This window comes from Metopolophium dirhodum, chromosome 9 (genome assembly GCF_019925205.1).
Source record: "Metopolophium dirhodum isolate CAU chromosome 9, ASM1992520v1, whole genome shotgun sequence".
Classification (NCBI taxonomy): Eukaryota; Metazoa; Arthropoda; class Insecta; order Hemiptera; family Aphididae; genus Metopolophium; species Metopolophium dirhodum.
Window position 1 is genome coordinate 26947270 of NC_083568.1, and position 26103 is coordinate 26973372.

Sequence of the window (26103 nt, forward strand, 5' to 3'; positions counted from 1 at the left end):
ACTTATTATTTAAAAAAAAAACCAAATTGTAATGGACCATAGAAATTGGTAAAATATTTATAATTTAGGTACTTATCTATATTTCAAAAAATCATTAACGGTATTGGCGTTTATGACGTTTCTCGACCATCAATAGTTATCATCATATTTTTTTATTGTCCGTTATACATACGCTCGATATCACTAGTACTGTTAAGAGGACGTCTCACTCACATATGTTCAGTGTTGTCTTTTTTTTTTTTTTATTATGCATAGTTTTATGCAGTCCACAAACTCTGTCTGGAATTTTGAATGGTGATTCGTAACAATGTATAAATAATATACCTATTATACAGTTTCTTCTCTTAGTTTATAATCTAAAAAAGCCTTTATTTTGACTCTTCAAAATGAATGCATATTACATAGCATAGGCCCATTGGTATACTTTATTGACATTATATCAATTGTCAATGAATAATTTGTTACCTGCAGAGTTCGTAGTGCAACAACCTTCATATTTTCAATCGTGATATAATATAAGAATATTTACGTGGGTACTTAATCACATTTTAAAACATTTTTTTAAATAACCGGTAAGGTGCAAACTTTTATCTATGTTTTAGGCCAACCAATTTAAGTAAAGAATGTCAAATTAACAAAATAAAGGATTTAAAAATACGCAAATGTGTATACCTTGTGTGGTTCAAATGACTCCAATACATGTGTTGTCTCCGACTTACAAACGTATAACATAAAACATTATACGGTTCAGCGGAATCAATTTTGTGTCATTATGTTCAGATATTAGAGCGAATTTACTTTTTATCAAACTCGAAGGGAAAAAAAACTATGTTTGTTGGTAAGTATGTTTTTACGATATTTAAAATGTTTAGCTTATCATGACCAAGTAAAATGTTGCGTATCAGAAATGCTATAATAACTCGCTTATAACATGTAAATATCGTGAAAAATTGACGCACAAACACAGACGTTACTCGCTACCTATACAGTACACACACGCGACACGCGGGTATATGACGTCCTCTTAATAATAACGATAAATAATATAATAATAATAATATAAGTGATGTTAACCTATCCTTATGTGCCGCCGCCGCCGCCGCGTGGGATGTGCAGGACGGCGGAAAACTCGGTCGCAGACAGCCGGGCGGCGGCGGCGGTGGAAATTCGCGCGCGCGTGCGAAAACCGCGGCGGCGAGGTACGCGCGCGCGTGCTGGTGTGTGCAATTGCCGATATTTAATACTTTCTCGGCGGCGGCGCCGTAGTGGGGCTGGTGGCCGTCGGGCCCGGCGGCGGCGGCGGCGACGGCCCGCCAGTCGTCGCAAACGAACAGCGCCAACGCCACTCACGCCGTCGTACTTACTATACGCCGCACCGCTCGCCGCCGCAGTGTGTTTTTTTCCGCGTATTTTCGTCGCCTAATCCGCCGCGCAACCGCGGTCCACCCCCCCGGCCGCCGCCCGCACACCCCGCCACGAAGAGTGCGCGCAAGAAGAAGTCATCGTTCCGCGGAAAAGCCAAAGGCCGCGCACACCCGACCGACCGGATCGGTAATCTTACGTCATCCGAGTCCGATCGAAAAATTTTCTTCCTCCTCCCCCGTACTTGTGGTAGTGCACATATCCGTCGGCCCGTCGTCTGCAGTCGTCGTCTGCGGCACCGTCGCATCCCCCTCCCCACCCCGCCTGGCATATACAGCGCAGTGGGCCGCCCCGCATAATATCATATCATCACTATTATAATATATGCACAGTTATTGCTGCACGCACGCATTATAATATCATTGTTGTTTACAAGATAATTATTATTATAAATGATATTATAATACTACTGCACGGCGACAACTACAGCTGCAGCCCGCCGTCGCCGCCGTCGCCACTGCCGCGGCGAGCCCGCGAACCGCTGCCGCATCCGCCGTCAAGTCCGTTTTCCCCGCCGCTCCGCAAAGGTATGCAATTCATCACACGATCGGCGTACACACCGAGCTTATTGTACATAACATGATAATAATATTATTGTTGAACGGTCCATCGTAATCGAAACGTCCGATTCCAACGCCTCCGCATAATAATATCTCTGTACGGTACCCGAAGTCTGTATATGCGATAATAATTATAATGTTACGATAGGCGTTATGTCGCGCGGAGTTAACGATTTTCAAATCGGCCGCATATTATCATCTCATACATCGCGCGGGTCGTCCCGCCGCGACCGTTGCACTGCTGCTGCTGCTGCTGTTTCAAACGTCCTCTCGCGGACAACGATCCAACTATAACCGCCGCGGCGCGGCCGTACTCGTATTGTACCGTAGACGCCGAACGATAATATTATTAATAATAATTATTACTAATCATATATTGTGACGTGCAGCTGGGTCTGAGTGTGAATATTAAACGCGACAAACGCCGTGAAAACGGATCTGGAATCTGTCGTTTTTCGCGCGCCCTCGCCCGCGCGCGCGGTCGGTCCGTTTTATCTCCGTAATATTATTACAATATAGGTACGTACGGTCGTCTGCGCGGTGCACGATACCGGTGCGCGCCACCGCGCGGCGATAAATCGATTTGGCGCGTGGTACATATTTTATAGGCGTAGGTATGATATTATTATTGTTCGTAGGATACATTATAAAACAATAACGATGATGATAATAATAATGTCATCCGAGACGATCGCGTCGATCCTTCCCGCCACTGGATCGCGTGCGCGGTACGCGGAGACGACAATAACACAATACTATAATAGGCATAATACAATAATATTATTTTTCGGCTGCACATATCGGCGACGGCGCTTGCATAGGAATACTATTATTACGTGTAACACTCGCACTCGCCCGAAACATAATATTTGGCCAAAAGACGCGACATAATTAAGATACGTTTATATTATATTATATATTATATTGTACGCGCGCGCGCTCGGACACAAACACATCTCGCATGCGCGCGCAATGACGAAACACGTCTGGAAATCCTTCACGGCGTTCCAATTTGAAACTCGTATATAATGTGTGTGTGTGTCTACCTACAATTTTTTTTTTCATCCCGGTATATCATTACCAGTGCCTAGGCACGGCGGCCGTGTTATTATACTGTTTTTCTGTGGTATATTATACCAGTTCTGTAAACGAGTTCCACGCGCGCTTTTGACGGTCGAACCGCTCGTTGCAATTTTTTTTTTTTCTGGCCGCGTATAGTAATACGCACTACCCAACGGTCCTCTGGTTTTATTCGTCTCTGGGATTAGAATTTTTTCTATTACCCCTCCCCTTGCACAGCTCTCTTGGGAGACAGCCGCAGCTCCCTTGTGTATAGCCTCGCGCGAATCACACGACGACGACGTACAGAAGTACCTACGTCGTATTCGTGCGACGGATACCGTCGAGTGCATACCAGCTGCTATTACCACGGTCTAAGATGGAATTTTTTTTATCCGTATGGCTTTAGTGTAATATTATTAGCTTTATGGCGGGTTTAATATATACGATACAATATTGTAGTGGTGATCGCTTCACGCAGCCCGAAATATTTAATTCTCGCCGCCGCGTTTCGGGGACTCGGCGGTGTGTCATACACCTTACGAAATTTTCGTGTTCTTCAGCGGTTTTCAGTGTAGTACATATAAATATTAAATTATCGCCTAATATGCTGAGACCCGCAGTATATAACATTATCATAATGACTATTATACGTGTAACTCTATATTATATCGAATCTATTAAGGTCGGCGAATGAAAAAATAAACATGTTGTATGTATATATTTGATGTAATATAGATATTATATTATACACACCGTGCGGTCAAATTGCTATTGTCCAATTTCCGTTCGAATTGTGCAAAACACGCGAAAACGATTTGTTGAATAAATCGAAATAGGTCAAAAAATTTAGCCGCAAACCAGCGCCGACCGTGTTGTAAAAATATTATATATAATAATATAACGTTTATGGATGTATATGTGTGTGCAATACATGTAATATTGTTATAATATTATATCTGTGTGTGTGTGTGTGTGTGTGTGTGTTTGCGCATACGCGAATGACATATAGATAGGGAAAGGCATTATACATAATATATTACAAATATAATATATATATATACACATGGTCGTATATCGATGCGTTCGGAGTTCTGTTTACACTTGTTTTTTATGCACAGGTTGTTGCCGTTTGCAGCGGTATATTATTGCCGATGCCGCACTGACATTTGCACGAAAACAAAAATTAAATTACGCGTTTTCGAAAAATATAATATACTCAACGGCGAACGAACGAACGAACGATAATAATAATATTATACCGACACTGCAGCAGATCTACATCACCGCTGTTATCCGCGAGCATATTACAACAATAATAATATGTGTGACCTAGACCCAAACTGCACACAGGTTGATACGTATTATGCGTGTACGTGTCTGCGCGTCGTCTTTCGAAATAATTAATATTAGGTAGGTATATACCTATACCGCGTTTATATGAAAAAAACATTGTCCGGCCGCGCATATTTTCAAACATCAAAGTGTAAAACGCCGTACCTAATGGAAGCTTAAGATTTTTTAAGAACTGTAATATTCTTTCATAATACTTTTACTAAAAGCAATAAAAACACCACGTCACAGATACGATTCTCACCTATAATATTCTTATGCGTATTGTGTAAAAATATCGAATCTTTATTAATTAATGATTATATCTCCGTTAAAACGTGCCGACCCGTTTGTGGTCAAAATTAGTATAGGTGGTACACTCCGCGGTCATTTCAATATATTAATACCTACTGTAAATAACATTATAATTACCGCGGTCTTTCGAGTAATATATTATTCTCATTCTTTATTATACGTTTCAACACCTCGTCGTGGCGTATAATATAATATTATTATTACTATTTTTTTTATTTTTATTAAAGGCTTCGACAGCGGAGGTCATTAGCCCGCAAAGGTTTACATTGATAAGTTGAAATAAATAATATTTGTATAATAATATAATATTATTATATGATACGACAATGCAATAGCGTACTCAGGAAGTTTCAAGGGGGAGAGGGGGGTATACCAATAAATCTATATATAATACACTTGCCTATATGTTTAAAAAAAACATTATTTTCAAGCTTTTTACAAAAAAAGCCGTGGAGGGTGGGTGGATTTGATTCTTCCCTCCCCCGTGTGTACGCCACTACATCGACACGGCGCATTTGAGTTGGCTCCCTCTTTATAGCGATAACTGTATACTGTATAGTTGGGTCCCACGGGTAATTATAGGTATGCCTATAGGAACTATAATACTATAATTTACAATATGAAAAACCAAAGGGTAGTATTGGAAAATTTGGATTTCATCACGTGTCTGCCTATATACCTATCATCATTGCTGTTGTCTGTTCGTATCGTTAAACTTTTATCACGAACATCATTATATTATATTATTCATCAGCAATATTCATAATATTTGATGCATGTAAAAATTACGTATAAGCATAAAAAATCAGTGATTATTACTTATACTAATTTATTACTTGAAATAATTCGGGACCCAACGGTCCTTGCGACGCCGCTCATCAAAAACTCTAAACGGTCGTCGAGGCTTTCGACAATTTTATGTTGGCGCTGTATAGGTAGGTATACGAAATGTTATACTATAATATAAACCACGGTATATACCGTGATATAAACTAACGTGTCGTCACTCGTCATTATTATTATTATTATTATTACGTGACACGTCGTCGTCGTACACCGTGTTACGTGGTTTACCCCGAGGGATTCAATTGACATTTCGGGGACCTGCAGTTGAACGTTTTACGAATTTTACGCGTATCGTGATGTTATATTATTATGGTAACCGGACTCGATCGAATATTCTCCAAATGGCTTGTACCTATATTATGCAGTTGTGGTTAGGATCGTAACGAGAAGACCAAAGACCACGCGACATGTGTCAGTTTCGTTTCGTTTTGATTTTTTTCTTCTTACAATTGCGAACTATTTTACTTTGACGTTATTAAAACAACAGATTAAAAAGTTTAAAATTAATGTTTCCGAAAAACCGTTTTAAATATAATACGAGTTTTAACAAGGGCTATAATATCTGCGTGTGACTATAACTAACGTTTTCGGGTTTTTTCCCTTGATATTTGAATATTGTCAACGAAATAATTTTGATGTTACATTATTTAAATTCAATTCGAAATGTCAGTATTATCAGCAAAACAATTTTAATTCACTTGGTTGACACGATTAATTAAATGTTTTTTTTTTAATTTTTGACTATAACAGGAAGAAACTGATTTCAAAGACAAAATTAAAACGAGTTATACATTTCTGATTTGTCCTTGGTAATGAACGTACATTTTTCAAAAATGATGCAATACTTACTTCTTAGGTACTTACATGAAGAGTTTCTTTTTAAATACTTACAAGTGTTGGGATAAATTGTCATTTATACATATATTATTAATGCAGTTGAAAATTCAATTAAAATCAAAATACAAATAAAAGTTACTAACACCTTCTTAACTGCATAGTATAGGTATGTCGTTTATAAATTATACTGTTTTTTCTCAAACTGATTCAGTATTTTAAATTATAATTATTACCTATTTATTTATTAATTTATTTTAACACCATTTGACATTATTATAAAAAAAAACCATTTATACATAGTTAACGTATCAAGATAATATTGTATATAATTTAGGTCTTATGCACCAGAAATATGAAAATAATTGTTAAGGTCTGCGTATTATTTAACAACTTAAGAAATTTAAATCATTAATATAAGTAAGAAATTAAAATCATTAAAATACAATATGGTAAAGCAAATTGTCAAATAAAATAAGTTATCATCTAGTTATGTGGCCATTACGAACTATAGTAAGTTAGGTTAGGCGTAGTCTGTACTTTCAATTTTAATATTTTTTTACCAGAATATCGTTAATTGGTATGTATACCTATTGGAATATATAAATATTAACTATTTAGACACATTTATTTATTTTTAAACTAACAAAATACAATTTTAATTTATGCCTCATCTGAATAATATTTATCTTACATTTTTAAAGCTGATTTAGTAAATATTAGTAAGTATAATTAGGTATGTACACCTGTATTAGTATGGACGTATAATATTCTGGGATTTTTTTTTTAAATACTTAGTTATAATTTTATTATAACTTAATACATAGTTCTTTCTAAAAACATCATGTCTAAGAAAGGTTCATAGATTTTATAATGTTATTCAAGTACGTATTACAACAATGACAATATTCGAATGATGTTTTCAGAAATTTAATACCTGCACATGTATTATAGTATTTAATGCACAAACAATTCTTCTTTAAGTATGTGTAAAATAGTTTTAATTTTGTTTACTAGTACTAGGTACACAACATATTATACTATTAGGTATTCATGTTCACTGTGCATTTTTTTCAAATGATGTTGATAATAATTCATAACATATATTATATACAATTTATTTGAACAATATTATCAATACATTTTTTAAATTATTGTGTTGGACATTATATTTACGTCTATAGAGAATATGCACGTTGAATTTTAGGTATTATATGAGTAGGTACTTTGTCTGATCACTCTTTAAAATTACTAATAAATATAATATAGTACCTAATATATATAGCGTGGCAGCATGCCTAAATTTATTATAAAACAAGTATAGCAATAAATGTAATGTTATATAGCTGGTAATGTGGTGAATAGTTTGTTCGAGTTTTTAAATTCTTTCATAAAACGTTGATTGTTGAAACAATTTGAGTTGAAAAATATCTATACGATTAACCGTGGAATGTTTTAAAACCGCATGAGGAATACTTTTATATCCATTATCAACATGTCAACTAATTCAAGTTTATATTTAAAAAGTATTATTAATTTTATAGTTGCCATATCATTTTATATTTATCATATATTTCATATAATATAATATTATAACCCTCCTGCGACAATACCGTATGTATAATGTATATTGTATAATTTATTATTCTATACATTCCACGATAAACAACACTTACAAATAAATAAAGTCTATTATATAATATTGTGAAGCCTATATAGGATATGGACGAAAATGCAATTCGAAACATATAGTAATCTTGTTAATCCTTTAATAATCGTATGCAAGAACGTAGCTTATTCACTCACGTACCCAATCACAAAAACAATTTTTAATTTAGGAAACATATTTTATTAGTATTGTTTAAGAATATTATGATAGTAGTTAGTTGAACCGTTGCCTGTAAATTATATTTTCAAATGTGACATGCGAATATAATAATATTTGTCAGTTGGTTCTTACAGATGGAATGTAGTAGGTATAACATATTAAATACAGAAATAGTTTCAATAATTCAGTACATTCAATTGTGTATTATTAGCTTAAAGATTAGTATAACATTGTACATACTATTATATTATCACGTTTAGGGAATTATTTTAAAACAATTTATTATAAATTTTTTTCAGAAAATTACTTAAACCGTTGCATTTAAAATCTATTAAAATTGAAATTGTCATATAATTTTTGTATAAGTGGTTTCATAAAATGTGATGTAACGTGTAATATCATTACCTAACTATTGTTTATTACTAATCAAAGCAATTTTTTGACCCGGGATTTGTATTCATGTACAATGTACCTACCTAGAGGATAATATAGTGTATAATAATATAATCTTAATACGACATTTTGTTAATTTAAAAAAAAATATTAGTAATGGTTATAGTATATCGTTTAAAACATAAGATCGTTTGCCCCTCGACTGTAGGTCTAAAATATAATTTTATTTTGAAAAAAATTATGTTATAAAGTTTTAACTAATAATTAGGTGCACTTACTATATCCGTTATTGTTTATTATTATCGCCGTTTCACGATTATGAAAATAATGCATGAAGTATACTAGTTACCTATCTACTATTCATTAATCATACTTAGGTACTGCAAGTGTTAAATCAGAAGTTAGTTAGTAATTATTATTTAGTGACTAATCACAAATTACTAAGATTTTAATTTTTTTTTTTATTATATTTTCCCTCGGGTATAAAGCAATATTAGTTATCCTGTTTTATAACATAATGAACTTATTTTTTAACTAGAATGTTTATTTTGTAATCTTGAAGTTAAATCGTATAATTACTTACCTATAGGTACAAAAAATATTTTTCAATGTTAATAAATAATATATTATAGTGAGATGAAAAGTCTAATGTTATTTTCATGAAGCGGATCTTGTATTTTAATTTTAAATTTCTTATTTCCGTCTTAAGAATTAAGAGTGACACGTCATCGGCGGACCTTGAATTTTTTACCTAAGTTTTCGGGTTTCTTGAATTTTTTGACTTCAAGACACATTATATAATTATGTAATGACTATCTACTAATAAGTTATTTATCGGACAATAATTTTTCGTAAGATAATTCATTTGCGTTGTCTATGTACAACTGGAATTCGCTTTTCGAATGGTTTTGCATAGTAAATAATATGATCTTGAATCTAAAACGTGTTTAAGAAACTTGCTATGAACAACTCGTTTTTTTTTGAAAATGTTATTTTTATCATAAGTGTGATTAAATAGGAAGAATTGTCTTATACATACAGGGTGTTCCGGTGCATGCTAAAAACCGGACCAACCCGATTGGTCGGAAGGTCATCCCCTTAAGTCCAACATCCTAGGCAACGAGAAAATATAATATAATATAGCTTAGTTTTGACCAAGCCATCATTGTAGTGTGCTTACCAGTGTCCAGCGGTTCACAGGTGAGATATTTATCATAACATATCAATAATTTTATATTAGATATTTGTTGAATATTTCAGTAATTATCACTGAGTAATTTTAAACTTTTATTTCTTAATATATTCGTTGATTAAATAAAATATTTTCTAAATGCCGTTCCATTTAACGTTTGTTTTAGGTTTTTGTATTTGTTATGTGTATCTGAAAACGAATTTTTTTGAAGTTAGTACCTATACCTAATAATAAAAAAAAAATCTCGTTAGAATAAGCCATAAGGCAATAAGACGCCGTATTCAGACATCGCTTGCATTAAAATAAAATCGGGTACGTTGAGATTAATTAATTTACTAATTGAATAAAAAAAATTCGTTGAATCAATAACTGATTAGTAATTATCTTTCTTTATCGCATTATTTCATTGAAATAATTATAATATGTTTTGGATTTATGAGATAAGATTTAAAAACTAAATTATAATTGTATTCATATTACTTAACGATATCAACACACGCTGTCTATTTTAAAAGGACGCTACACCCGTATGTGTTGTCTCCGTCTTACAAATTTACAACATAGCAAAAACTTCTTTGCGCAGGTAAGAATCACTCAGGCTGTATTCCAAGTTAAGCAATCAAATTTCCTAACTAGAAAGAGGATAACATTGGCTGTGTAACGTTGTTTTTAATTTTCGAATATCACAAATACGAAAAAAGTTCTTAATGTTTAAATATTTTTCAGTTTTTCAAACTTAAATAACTTTTTTTTTAAATTCTGATATCGAAAAAATAACGTTGCACAGTAAATGTTCTCCTCTTTATAGTGTAAAAATTTGGTTGCTTAGCTTGGACTACAGCATAAGTAGTTCTTACCCATGAAAATCAGTTTTTGCTATGTTTTAAATTTGTAAGACGGATACGACACATGCTGGTCCTGTAGCGTTCTCTTAAGGTCGATCATATAGATCAGATGCGCTAGGTCATTTTAATGGTTGATTGACCAATATTTTGATAAATAATATACAATGATCGTTTTAATTTAAAATATTCTATTGTAACAATAATAATATTAACTATTGTAATACGGACAATTTTGAATTTAAGTTACATGCTCGAATTATTACAATAACTACCACTGTATTATAAATATAAAATAAATAAACGATAATATTGTTGAATATATAACAGTATCTTCTATAGTATTATCATTTATTTATTTTTTGTTTTTATTAGGTTTATGACTTCGACGACTGAGGTCATTATTAGCCCGTAGGTTGGTAGGGTTGGTAGTTTGGTACAGTAGGGTTGGGGTGGTTGGTACCGTCGGTTAGGGACACGTGTAGCAAGGTTTTTGCGCACTACGAACTCGGGTGGTCACCCATCCGAGAACTAGTGACAGCGGCCGTTGCTTACTCTCAATCACGTCGCGTGATTAATTTCAGCCACTGCGCCGTGCTGAGCCACTATAATTTATTGTTACTCTATAATATTTACGTTTAGTTAAATGTAAGCGATGCTACTTTTAGATATACATTACACGTTGTCTTTTCATTATTGTCTTAAAAATCCCAGGAGACATATAGGTATTCGTTTTCTATCATCACCCGTTAAGAATATTTTTTATGACAACGTTTAATAATAACACTAAATAAATAAATACTAAATAGTAATTTTCCAGATAATTAAATTTCGTTAAATTTATTCGTCAATAATTATGTTTTGTTTATTAAACATAATTTACTAATACATAGTCTGTATACTTCGTGCACTATATAGGTACATGCTTTTCAGTACTACAATACTGTACCTAGCTAAACGCATGGCCGTCAAACGTGACATTGCAGGCTAGTGCATGGTATTTTTCTATTATAATTATGACGCGTGCACTATTTGTGATGTATTAAATTAATATTTTTTATAATATGCAACATAATAATGTCTTAGTATACGAATGCCACAAATTAAAATTCCATAACGAGATTACAGATGTTCGACTTGTTCTCCTCAGAAGTGTTTTTACTTTTATTTAACCATATACTGTTGTTTAGTAATACCATATAGAGCAGGTTACAAAAATAAACATGAGATACAATATTTTTTGTGTCTATCGAATTTCGAGTTTTCTTCACGACATTAAAATCGTTCAACTTTTTGGTTCCGGTTTTTTTTGTTGTTGCAAAAACAGGTCCCATTGAATTCTAATAAAATATTGTCTTATTATTTTTTGACAGTCAGTGTTCTGGTTTTCGTTTATATTGCGCGGGCCCATCGTCTGATTTATAATTATTGCATAATTCTTAATCGTGTTCCGACGAATTCCTTATGTTCCGGCGTCCTTCCCCTTGGAGGCCAACAGGAAGAGTTCCGTCGGCGTGGCGTTCGCAAATCGATCCCAATCTAATTTTCGAATCGAATAACCTTATTAAAGATTACAAAACCGGTACGAAGATCTGCCGAGTGTATCAAATAATCATGTAGGTAGTTATCCAAAACAATTTTTATTTTTTTTTAACGGCGATTTTGAGTATAGTCATTAGGTATAGGCCATTTGGGCTGCCAGACGTCATTATAATTTATATTTATATATTTTTATAGTCGTAATATATTATCGAGTCACAGTGCGGTGAGTTAATCAAAAGTCAAAACTGGTATTGTTAAAATAATAGTAGATTACCTCTTCAAAATAATGTAAATTGTCATACCCAATTGTCATGTCGTTTAACTGTTTATTATTAAATCTATTAATATTTCTCTATTATAATATCGTCTTTCTATTAATATTTAATTTTCTATTTCAATTTTGATCAACACTCACTCACCCACCCAACTTTAAGGCGTGGCCCGAATAGCTGCACATGGACCATATTATTGTTACACGCCACTGTATCAAGTCGTATGACGTGCGGAAATCGTCGGAAAATTCCCAATGTTCGCGGTGTTTATACAATAACATAATTATACTAATTAACACACCCTATGTAATCAATATTTTGAATGGTTAGATATAGGTGAGGAGAGAACCCAAAAGCGAGTAAAACAAGTTGCCTATACCTGCGGCGCTTGTGTGTCTAATAAATCCGGAATTAAATTTTGCAATTATTATTATAATATTATTGCAAAACGAGATTTTTGCATACCCGTTCGGGTATAGGACAACAAAATCCGCTATTCTCGTCTCATAGATACTTGAAAACGTAAACGGGAAATACCGGTATTCTGGGTGTATCGACAGCCGTCACGGTGGAGGTCTGTAAAAATAATTATGATAATTTTCATCATACGCGTAGACGATATTATGACGTAGTCCTCGGCTACAGTGACGTTTAATTTTGGAATTTACCGCGTAAATATGTTAAACCCCTCAGGTGCGACGTTATTTAGCTCTTGTCGCGTACCTACGGATTTCGATGCTCTTTACATTTTTCATATTATGTTTCACGTCTTTTTGTGGTATGAACCGAATCTCATTTTGAATATTTAAGTTTAATGGTATTTTTTTTTAATTTTTCATGATTTTTTGAGATTAAATCGAAATAAAAATATTTTTTTTCAAGTTAGGTAAATCGAATTTTATATATATTTTACTATCGACGCAAATATTTAAAAATTAAAATGTGTCTAATCTCAAATTTAAAGTTCCATAAAATTAAGAAAATCGATATGGACCAATAGAAAATATGTAGGTATGTTTCTTATTTTCCTTCGTTTCCAGTCTTATCGTAGTCGTAATATTTTACAGTCTCTAATTGTTATCAGACTAGTGGAAGGCTATATTTGTCATCAATTTCTTATGTATTTATAATGTACGTACAGTGCTTCATATTATAGTACAACAACTATCGTAGGTGTGATACACTTCTGTACGAATTTAAAACCATTATGTCATATCGATATAATTACGTCAAACACATTTTTTTTTGTCCATATTTTTCGCTCTCTTTCCGACGTCTTCACGCGTCGTTTGCTCGGAAAATCACGCACGCCGTACACGTAACGACTGTAACTAAACGCCGGGCGAGCGGACAACATAATATTATGATATATATATATATCGATCGACTGGCGACCACGATAATAATACGATACTTAGGTAACGATTTTTTGTTATTTTTTCGGCAGCGGCACGAGTAGGTTAGGTTACACGTAATTTTACACAGATATTGCATAGGCGCGCTGATTCTGTTTGCTACCTATGTAATATAAATGTATGTGCCTAAGTATTATAACATCTACGCAACGGTGTTTTACCGTGTCGGCGGCGGAGATCGATTGGCGAAATTGGATTCGTGACACAATACCAACCCGACATGGGTTCTCGTATAATATGTATTACGCTTGTCCTTTCGTCGTTTCTTGCGGCTTTTTTCCCGGTCACTTTTTTTTTACATATTTTTACGGAAGAGTACACAAACGAAATTTAATTTTACGCGATTTCCTGAATCGCGAGTCTGAGCAACAGCATTCGTTTCGTTTTTTTTTCAAGAAAAAATACCTTCGTGCCGTAAACACGATCAATGATTTAATAACACACATATAGTATGATAAACGTACGATTAATATATTAATATATATATAGACTATTGTGGAATCGCGGAATAGTCGTTGGACGATTTATTTGTTTATTATTCAGTATAATATTATTATTATTATTTTCGTATAACATGTCTCTTATAAACTACTTCGCAGTCGTCGTACTTGCCGTTTCCGCGTGCCCGCAACCAGTTTTTCTTGATCAGTACACGTTACAGGGTAACCGGGAAAACGAAACGTAAAAAAAAACCGATCGTAATAATAATAATAATAATATTCACGATATCATATAAATGTGACAATATGTGCTCGCACAGTACACACGTACGTATCGAGCGGGAAGCACACAGGTCGCCGACGCGAATAGAAAATCGTTTGCGAGTCACTTTTTTTCGCCCCGTCGACCATATTATCATACATACATAATATATTTACGGACTGCTCGCACGCACAGACAATTCGGACGGTTTACAAACGAGGTGATGTACCCCATTTATACATTTTACTGCATTGGTTGTCCGGACAGACAGTGCATTTTATTTCATTCGATACGCAACTTGTAAAATATTTCGACCTTTTGCCGCATATATTGCAATCACATGTACCATGCGCATATTGCAGCATGCTGTCATATAATTTTATTTCACTTATAGCGGTTACCTTACAAAATATCATCTCTCAGATAAACTCGTATATGATGTATAAAATGTGTTCGATTTAACTTGGCGGCGGCGTTTTTCGCTGCTGCTGCTGCTGTTGGTCGCAATAAGCTCACTCTCGCTCGAACCAATATCGGACGACGCGGTATAAACGGTATCGTATGGTATATCGTAGACGACGACGACGACGACATAATGACTTATTTATTAGGCGTGAAAACCGCGACGACGGTGAGACGTGCGCGCGCGAACGGGTTTGAGCGGCGCCGCCGACCTTGCGTCCCTCGGCCGGTCTTGACCCTGTGCGCAGAAACGCGACCAACCTGCTGCGGCGGCGGTCCGGTTCGGCGGAGAGCGAATAATAATAATAATAATAATAATAAACGACCTGCTGCTGCGCGTCGACCGGCCGCCGAACGCCGCCGCCGTCAGTCGTCAGTCGTCGCTCGACCGTCAGCCGCTTCAGTAGTCGTCGTCGCCGCCGCCGTCGCAGTCGCAGTCGCGTCGCTCGTGTGTTGGCCAAACGTTAACGAGTCGCGATAATAATTTCAAATTTTCAGTAGTCGCGATCCCGCCACCGATATAGACGCTTGTTCGCGTGTGTGTTCCCGCGCCCCCGTCATATTCGCGGACGCTATTCGGCGGAACACAATATTATAATATTATACATATACCCATACAGTAATGATATTTTTACGTTTCGTTCGGTATCGCCGTCGTCTACCATGACCGTGGTTCCGATTTCGATTTTATTTTTCAAAGTTTGAATCTATCGTTATCTAAAACTTTTTTTTTTTTTTTTGTTTCATCCGCACGACAGGTGAGTTCAAACGATATTGTAGCCGCATCATCCGCACTCCAGCTTAACCATGGTGGCTGTATTGAACGCCGTTCAAGGATTTTTCGACAACTATGGAGGTGAGTCAATTTTATCAAATTCAAATTTTTTAGTCTCATTGACTAGGTAGGCAGTACCTACCGTCTGCAATGGTTGGCAGATTAATATTAATTTTTTTTTTTTTTGGGATAAATTTCCAAAAGCCGATTTTACTTAAATTTAATTTCATGTCACAATGAATAAAAATAATCTTGTTAAATATTTTTTGTTTGTAACGAACAAAAATAAAAATACTTTTCACTATAAATTATTCCATCACATAAAATTTTGTAAGCGTTTTAATTTGTCCACTAAAATTACTATAATCTATTATAATTATTGCTATTTTTTAAATGTATATACCAATATGTTTATTTAGGAACTTCAAATTTATATAATACAGTAGGTACCAATATTTCAGTATATTTTATAGTATTTTATTATTACATGCAAAAGATTATGGATGGAAATAAAATTCAATAAACATGTTTAAGTAGAATAAACATAAAATTGCACATTACTTCCAAGGCTAATGTCCATGATTTTTTTATGTGATTTAATTTAAAACTAGAATTAAAAAATTACCTTAACGTATATACAACTAATACATATTATTAATTATTAATATACATAGAATTATTCTATATAAGTCAGTAGTTTAAAGATAATTTTTTATCGATTCCAATGTTTTGCTATTATTAACTTTAATGGTTCGTCAATCGATTTCGTAATATACTCGGCGTTCGTAACGACAATCTGGTAACCTATTGCAGAAGGGAGTCGACGAAACCATATTATCATATTATACGATAAATCGACGTTCTAATTTCGATTTTTGGTTTATATGATAATGTCTATTGCAGATGAAAAAAAAATACTGCCATCGCGCTAATCGATTTTTTTACGTTTCGCTTATGTACAAAAAACTGTCCGTTAATACCTACGCCATGTGATAATAATAAAAACAACACGTCGTAGCAGTAATTTATAATTATAAATTATATTATATTCCCTGTAGACCCTCGTACCAAGGATTGGTTTTTGATGCACAACCCTCTACCCACGGCACTGATATGCGCAACGTACGTGTTCACCGTCAAAGTCGCGGGGCCGCGATTTATGGCCAACCGCAAACCGATGGAGCTGAGGAACATTCTCATCGCTTATAATCTTTTCCAAGTGATTTTCAGCTCTTGGTTGTTCTATGAGGTAAGCGCGGGTATTATTGCGATATAGGAACAACAAATATATAATAAAAACAACGACTGCACTTACGTTAAGACCGTTCGAACCATTTTTTAAGGTTATCGTTCAATGTTATAGGTATATACATTAAAACCACGTTTTTCATCGTGCAACGATTTTTGGAAAATAGATCCGGGGGAATTTGCCTAACCGTTACACATGTATGGGTGAATAAAGACATTTGAAGTTGATCGCCCCGGAAAGGAATAAAAGCGTCAGAGATAAAAATTTGAGAGAATATTTAGTTAGGTAAATAGAATTGGTGTTAAAGTCATGAGTTAGTGATTGTTAGAAAAAAATTAGATATCATTAAATAATATTAATAAAGAAATAATTGCAATATAGACGTGAGTCGGAGCAGTTTAAAATACTGAACGAATTGACAAGCTCGATTGTGTTGATATGCATTTAATTCGAAAGATGCGGAGAGTTGTACAAGTTTATGGTGTGAAAATATGAAACACGAAAAGGAAAATAATAGTAAATATATTTTGAAGGTATAATCAAAAAAGTGTGGTTGGCTTTAGTATATGGTATCATTTTTCTTTTTTGAAGTCTTGTACAAAAACATTACACTTCATATAAACTGTATTTAAAACTTAGGTTCACTTATGTTAATACGGTGAAAAGTTTACGGCTGGGAATTAACTTGAATATTCTATCTTTTCATACTACGTAGTATAATGTGTCGATAAATAACAACGATGATTTTTTCTTTTAGGTCTAGGTATATTATAATATTATTATTACTTATATAAAATTCATCCTCACGAACATAACATTTGCTTTATATGTGATCGACGAGTGGTCTAGCGTCTTTTGTTTATTCACCGATTAACTATAAACACACTCTTTCACACACACACTCACACACACATACACACATACATATATTATATACATACACATACATATTTTATAATGTACACGAATTTATGTAATATTTTTTATATAGACGCAAACACCACTTGTTTACTTTTAATTATTTCATAAAACTTTCATAACTTACTGTCATGACTTTGTAAGTTAAATATTCATTAATTGTTTTTCTATACATTTACTTGATGGGCATTGCAGTGTATGATGGGCGGCTGGTGGGGTGAATATAGTCTCAGTTGCCAACCGGTAGATTATTCGAATAAACCGTCCACAGTAAGAGTAAGTTGACAAAACTGAAATGCGTCAATAATTTCAGAATTTGATAAAAAATCAGCCTCGTGTACTTGACACAAATGTTTACAGGCTGTGTTGGGATACGCCGACAATAATGTAATTACTATAATAAGTAATAATGTTTAAAAAAAAATGTATACAATGAATTTCAAATTAATAGATACAATTAGACACACATCTCTATATATAAACTAAACAATTGAAAAACGATTATTTGGTAAGTAAAAAGCGTACAATATGCTTAGGAAAATGCATGGTTACCATTCATTTTGGATGTGAAATGTCAAGAATAATTGGTTATTTTACACTTTAATACTAACATATTATACATATATCTTTTGGCTATTAACATCATTTACTTATCATAACAATAACATATATTTTATCATATAACAATACCTAGACCAAATTTAGTTGGCGACTAAGTTTAGTTTAGATTTATTTGGGACTTAATTTCTTAAGTGGTATTATATATACGAATAATACATGACGAGAAAATATATTGTGTGAATGTTGAGGTGTTTTAGTGTTTTAAATTTAACAAAAATTGCATAAATTATGTGCGTTATAGAAGGTTGTGAATGTATTTTCTGACACACTAGTAAAATGCAATTTATTGAATGCTGCTGGGTTTTGGTATATATATATATATATATATAATTATATATAATATATATAAGCATTAAGCATATAGAAACTATTATTGGTTAATGCATGCTACGAGCAGAATTAATCTGATTATTTATTTTGATGTATGTTTGTTGTATTGTAAAGGACCATAAACTTGATGTTGGGGAATACAGGCAAAATTAATATTATTCTACGATTGGTGTTGAATGTAGTTAGCTATATTAAGTTTGATTGGATATCGTAAATTTTTAAATGTAAATATATTGAGAGGAAATGAATCACAACACATATGCCAGGAAAAATGATTAAATTGGGTATGCATGTAATGTTTATAATACAAATTTTAAAATGATATTCTCCAATTTTTTTTTTTTGTCTTTAAAAACTATTATTGATTTTATAAACTTCGATGTAAAATCAGTGCGGATTAGTTATTCGATAATACACTCGTTAACAGTCAACGATATTCGATAAATCCATTATTCTATTGATTCGGATTAAGTAAAAATAATTTGACAAAAAATCGGCAACATCAAGATTTATTAAGTACCCATATATATTATAATATATTATATACCCCTTTACCCTTTATTTTGAACCAATTGAGAAAGAACTAAACATATAAAACTTAACAATTATTTGTTGGGAATAACTTACATTGTGCTTTACTTGACCGTGAAACTGATTTTATTAAGCACAAAGTTTAATAATGTAATACCTATCTATGATTAATATATTTAATAATTTATAGTTGTAAAAATTGTACATTGTATTTTATGATGGCGGTGGTGGTTTTTACAGCTTGGCATATCAGGTTGGCTGACTGGCAGGTATAATTTCCGGTGTGAGCCGGTAGATTATTCGAATCATCCAATGACCCTGCGGGTGAGTTAGCATGGCATACATTGCGTCGTTTTTCAAATTTTCCTTTATTTTTATTTTTTTTTTTAACTTAGAGTCATGTGACAGGTTTTCACCGTCATTGTTGTAGATTTTTTTATAGTTATTATACATTTTTTTTTGTGTCAAGTTTGCGTGGTTTTTCTTTTAATTCAAAAGCAAAAATGTACACTCGACTTTAATGTGTTTTACTAATACTTGTTTTCTATTCTCGGATGACTGTATAGATGGTCAACGTATGTTGGTGGTATTATTTCTCAAAATTCACAGAATTCATGGACACGGTAATTAACGTTTTTTTTTAAATTTTTAATTACACACTCGTGAAATTATCATATTAACCGATAAATAACACACCGAAATGTATGTGTATGTGCGCAGATATTCTTTGTTCTCCGCAAAAAGGATAGACACATTTCGACCCTGCACGTGATTCATCACGGAGTGATGCCAATGAGCGTGTGGTTTGGAGTGAAGTTCACACCAGGTAACGAAAACAAATAATATTTTATGACTATAACTACAGATTATAAACAAATTTATGGTTTTAATACTTTTACCGCCGAATAAATTAGCCGACGCTTTCCGACCTCCGATGACTACGATGTCGGTGGTGAACCGGCTATATCCGATTACTATAATTATTAATATAATTGTGTGATAATAAGGTTGACAAGGATTAGCGGTGACCTTTACCGAGACCTTATGCCGCGAAACTTCCTGTTGCACATAAAATTACGTTCTCGCCCACTATCGTTGTACAGTGTTTAGGTTGTTTTTAGAATTTTCAAAAATATCTTTAAAGACTGCAGTATTATGTCATATCTACTGAAACCTCCATATTATAATATAAACACGACTTCGTATAATATACCTATACTCGCGTATCCGTATTCCGTATTATTATTATGAGGTTTATCCGGAAATCCGATCAAGGGCGTTCTCCACGAGAGATTAAACATAAAAACTGTATTATTAAATCGAATAAACCCAGATAATAACTTTTCGGGAGCGTGGATCTCTAGATATCATGTATCTGTAGAAGATTTTCGACGTGAGGCGGAAGGACACTACAAAAACAACAAAAACTACCCCTCGATATGACTTAACCGTGGTTTTTTTTTCTCTACTCTTTTCCAACAGGTGGTCACAGCACGTTCTTCGGATTGCTGAACACGTTCGTCCACATAATCATGTACTCGTACTACTTGTTGGCCGCCCTGGGCCCCAACGTGCAGAAATACTTGTGGTGGAAGAAGTACTTGACCACCCTGCAAATGTTGCAATTCTTGGCCATCATGCTGCACGCGTTCCAACTGCTCTTCATCGACTGCAACTACCCGAAGGCTTTCGTCTGGTGGATCGGCATGCACGCCGTTATGTTCTTCTTCTTGTTCAAGGAGTTTTACAAGCAACAGTACACGAAACCGTCGAAACCATCGGTAAGCGTACGCCCTCTAACTATATACCTACCTACTACATATATATTAAATATTTTATAATACTTACGGGAAATGCTGCCGCCGCATCTTTTTTGTTTTAAGCAATATTTAAAACCATATTTTATAGCGAAATCGCGTGTCAGTCGCCATTGCATGGGAGGGGAATGCGAACCGCCTGCTAGATCGCGTAACCTGCGTCGTTATTACATTTAAACGTTTATTCATTATTATTTATAAGTATGTCGTCGATTTCGCGTTATGCGAAAATCACAATTGCTTAGGTGTACGATGCGCGTGTGCTGGAATCGTCTTTTGTTTAAAACCATACGATCTTTTGTACGCTCGCTGTTGACTTCACTCGGTTATACGGCGAAGACTGTGTATAATATGTGTCATAATATCGAAGATAATCACCTCCTCGCGATCATCGTTAGTAAAAAATGTGTAAGACTATAAAAAAAAAAAGCTGTTGCGTAATTTATTCGAAATTATGGCAGGGCCATGTCTGACGATCGGTGATAGCGCATGGCATTCTTTTTTGTTTCGAGACCTTCTGAATACGACTTTGATGCGTCTAATCCATACCAATGCGCATAATATAATATAAACTCGATATACACACACACGCGTTGTTTTATAGTTGCGTTATTTTTTTTATCGCCAAATCACTAATTATTTTCGTTTTTGCGTTTATCCGATTGCCGTACCAATTTGAATATGCGAATCTTTTATGTGTTAAAAAATAAACAGGTTACTATAGCAGGATCCAACATAACTTTAAATGTGCAAAGACCTCGTGCTCTTCAGTACGGATATTTGTCTCGCTTTTGGAAAAGATCCGTACGGATTCGGTGTGGATCGAGTGGTCCGTGCGGCCGACATCGATTCATACATTGATATTATATCTTAGATCATATTATTATACTATGGATGTAGCCAAAGCGTATTATTTTGTGGCCGATATTAGCGACGAGTCTCATAGGCGCAACTAGGGTTAAAATTCTGGGGGGCTAACAAAACTATTTATTTAAAATAACCTAGAGGAGGCTTATGTCTAAATCAATAAGGGATATTTTTTTTTGGGGGGGGGGGGGGCTAAATCTGAGTGAGAGGAGGAGGGGCTAAGCCCCCCTAGCCCCCCTAGTTACGCCAATGAGTCGAGTCTCCGAATTAGGTGATCGGTGTGCGCATGCGCGACGTAACTCCTCGCATAATTATCTATAGGTTTACTATCACAGAATTATAATTAATCTTAGTTCGTGGTTAATTATATTATTATGTTAATTGTTATATTATTATATTAGAAATCATACTGTTCTTTCAATATAATATTATATTCAAAACATAATAATATGGTGATTTTATAACAAATTATCCGTGGATAAAAATGCTAGAAGTTGCGTCGCGCATGCGCGTATCGAACACTTAAATCGGTGATTCGTCGCTAATATCGGCAAAATTTTTTTGTATTGATTTAATACGCTGTGAATCCATAGTATATGATCTAAGTATTATATTATATTCCTAATAATCACATGTGAGTGTGTGTGTGTGTGTGTGAGATGATAATAGGTATAATAGGTAATATAAAATATATCGTTACAACTCAAAACATGTAGTAAGAGACGTAGTAAAAAGTGGCATTCCGCCGACGTCCGTCTGGCGTGTAGAGCCGGCCAAGGCGGTCGCCGATGGACGCGACGTGACATTGGAAAAACCCGACGCGAATTCTTAAACTAGTTCGTCAGCCGACTTGCGTGTCTCTTTCTAATGACACGCGCACACGATAATAATATATTTTATGCATATATATATAATATGCGCACAATCGATATACTATGTAGTTTCCTTGCGATATTTTTTTTTTTTTTTTACAATTTTAATCTGTTAGCAAATCGCAACACTGTTAATATTACAGTCGTGTACGCGTCTCATCCATCCATATCGTACCCTAAACTAGTATAATATGATCGCCATCGTGATTAATAACACTGTCGTTTTTTTTTTTTTTTCCACCTTCCGTTTTCCAGGCCGGCGCCCAGTCCAGACCCTCGGCCAACGGCTCGTCCAAGTCGTCCAACGGCTACAGCAAACAGTCGGACTACTACATAAACAGCAACGGACTGTCTAGGCCCGACCTGGTACACAGGACCACGGCCGGATCGCACTGACCGCCGCCTCCGATGCCGCCGCCGCCGCCGCTGACGACGGCAAGCCACAGCAGCCGCCGACATCGCCGCCGACGCTGCTAAACGGTCGCTGCTGCAGCCGCTGTCGCCGCCAACAAAATTGCTCAACACGCCCAAATTAATAATATTATTTGACCTGCAGACACGCGTCTGTGTTCCGAGCAGACGTTTTTTTTTTTTTTTTGAAAGTGGACAAATTTCTCTACCCCCCTCCCCCATCCCTCTCTCTCTCTCTATCTCTATCTCTCTACATCTCTTTTTCCCCTTTTTATTATTATATATAATTATTTTTAATATTATATTATATCGTTTATATATATTATGCATCATATGTATATTATATATATATATTATTATTATTGTTTAGAGTTAACGTGGCCTATTTATTGGTTTTCGTACCTACTATATACCGCTCTGTCGCCGTTGAGTCGGTTCGCCAGGTCGTTGTGTGGCGATCGCCGCTGAGCATGCGAAAGAAAAATCTATTCTGCCTAAAAAAAAAAAAAAAGAAATCGAGTGAGATTATTGTTTTTTTTTTTTTTTTCATTATGATTATTATTTTGAGAACCCGGGGCTATTATATACATTACGATATAAAAAATACCACATAATATGTATATACGATATATTATATATATATATATATATTAATTTATAAGTCTGTCTATTTATCGTACGTTATAGTAATAATTATTGTATACTATCGTGTTAGGTGTTGGAAATGAACAGTCCGCATATTATCGTGTGTAAAAACGTTTTTACGCATTTTTTTGCGTTTTGTACAATTATTTTTTTCGTTTAAAATTTGTGTAAGACACGTGAACAGATAAAAAAAAAAAATCATTTGTTTTTCAGACGAAACCATTTCGATGTAAAATCCAGTCGTGTTTTTCAAAATATTTTGATGTGATACCTATGTAACGTTTGTTTTATATATTTTGTGTAATGATTTAAACCATATGTGATTATTATTATTATTATTATTATTATTATAATTATTTTTATTATTATTATTATTATTATTATTTTGTACGAAACACGGCGCCTCACGTGCCTTAGTATTACGGGACCAGTGTAATTACTAATAATAATTAAGAGATTATATACGCTCTCGTGTATAATAATATTATCATGTTTACGTTACAAAAAAATTGTATACTGTTTAGTATTGTATAATATATTATTATAATAATGAAAATAAAGGTTCCCGGTATTTTTATGTGCCAGCAAATACGAACGAATCATATTATTATTATTATTATTATTATTTGGACGCCTCACCGTGTGGTGTGTATAGGTACGCACAAAAAATTATTCCGAAAGAAGACACGAGTCGTGTGTTATGATAAAATATAATAATGCACATCGTAAAATATTCACAACGCAAATAAAACATTGTAACGAACGCGCGTCTGACGAAAACAAAAACTACAGCTAAACGAGGTATACTCTGCCTTCATATTTTTTTTTACGTATTTTGTGTGTATGTGATTTAATATTATTCAACCTTGCATTATTCTAAATTTTTTTTTTTTTAAATTGTCGTCTCTCCCTCTCACTCTTTCTGTGTGTGTGTTGTTTTTCTTCGTCCATTCGGCGGCCGAGTGTGTAGACGACAAGCAACAAAACTAAAAAATAGAAATGTTAACGTTAAGCCAATCAATTTTTTTATTCGATAATTATTATTTTTTCCAGTCTATTTGTGACATTTTTTCTCGATATATTCTTTTAGACACCGCGCTATTTTTTTTCTGTCGATCCGCGGAATGACATAATTCCCAAACCGACCGACCGCTTGTTGTTATACGTTTGACCACGTCTCTGGTTGGGTACACGGGTATTCCACTGTCAAATAGAGTTCTTCAACGACGACAGCAATGTTTAGATTACATTTTTTACTATTTTCGAATAGGTATACTTGTACGCAATTATATTATAAACGATTCATCATCGGTGTTTTGTCGCAAAAATTTTAATATAAAATCGAAAAAGTAGGTTATACCTGCCATTTTAATTTATATTATTCATAGGAGGGGGGGGGGGGAGAGCGAGAGAAATTTTCTCTATTTTTATGGAGGATTGAATGTTAAAAAAAAAATTTGGGAACTGCTGCCTCGCAGTTATCTGCGCGAACAAGTCAGAGTGAACCTATCCATACAACTACAGGCGCGTTATCGTCAAAATATTTTATAAACGTGTGTGCCCACGTCGTGAAAACGGTACACTAATTATGCGTGTCGCGGTAATGATATGATTATGATATGAGCATAATATCAAACCTAAATAACGTTATAGTTTCGCGTGTGAGATTACCGAATTCGCGTGATAATTTATCGTTATTTTTCAATCCATGTCCACGATACGCCTACCTGTCTGCATGCCGCCGTACCGACGTGTATGTATAATATATAGGCTTATATTGTGTATATGCATACAAACAAAATTATTATCGCTGTTATATTATATTGTTATTTGGATCACACTGTAATGTTATTATTGTTATGCCATCGCGCCATCATTGCCTACCACTGTACTCTATCATCGACATTACGATTTTACTGTTGTGCTGTGTACAGTCGTGTGCCGCGGAACGCCGATAATAATATAATACAACAGTAATGTAATAACATTTCAATATTATCATGTATTGTGCTGCGATTGATAAATAAAAACGAACAATGTGCGGTAAAACC

General features: G+C 34.3%; 1 protein-coding gene across 6 annotated transcripts; it reads left to right on the forward strand.

Moving 5' to 3' along the window:
- Positions 1–1314: 1314 nt before the first annotated feature.
- On the forward strand, positions 1315–24651 carry LOC132952793 (elongation of very long chain fatty acids protein AAEL008004-like). Of its 6 annotated transcripts, XM_061025225.1 has the most exons (9): positions 9732–9789; positions 9948–10093; positions 15775–15872; positions 16850–17040; positions 19681–19764; positions 20007–20063; positions 20161–20266; positions 20923–21221; positions 23252–24651. In XM_061025225.1, exons 3-9 carry the CDS (start codon positions 15824–15826, stop codon positions 23390–23392), a joined length of 927 nt encoding a protein of 308 aa, XP_060881208.1. In that variant the 5' UTR covers positions 9732–9789; positions 9948–10093; positions 15775–15823; the 3' UTR covers positions 23393–24651. The 6 variants fall into 6 exon arrangements, with proteins under 6 accessions (XP_060881206.1, XP_060881208.1, XP_060881205.1 ...); XM_061025223.1 differs by lacking the exons at positions 9732–9789; positions 9948–10093 and adding an exon at positions 1315–1949; XM_061025222.1 differs by lacking the exon at positions 9948–10093 and having other exon boundaries at positions 9733–9789.
- The last annotated feature ends 1452 nt before the right edge of the window (positions 24652–26103 follow it).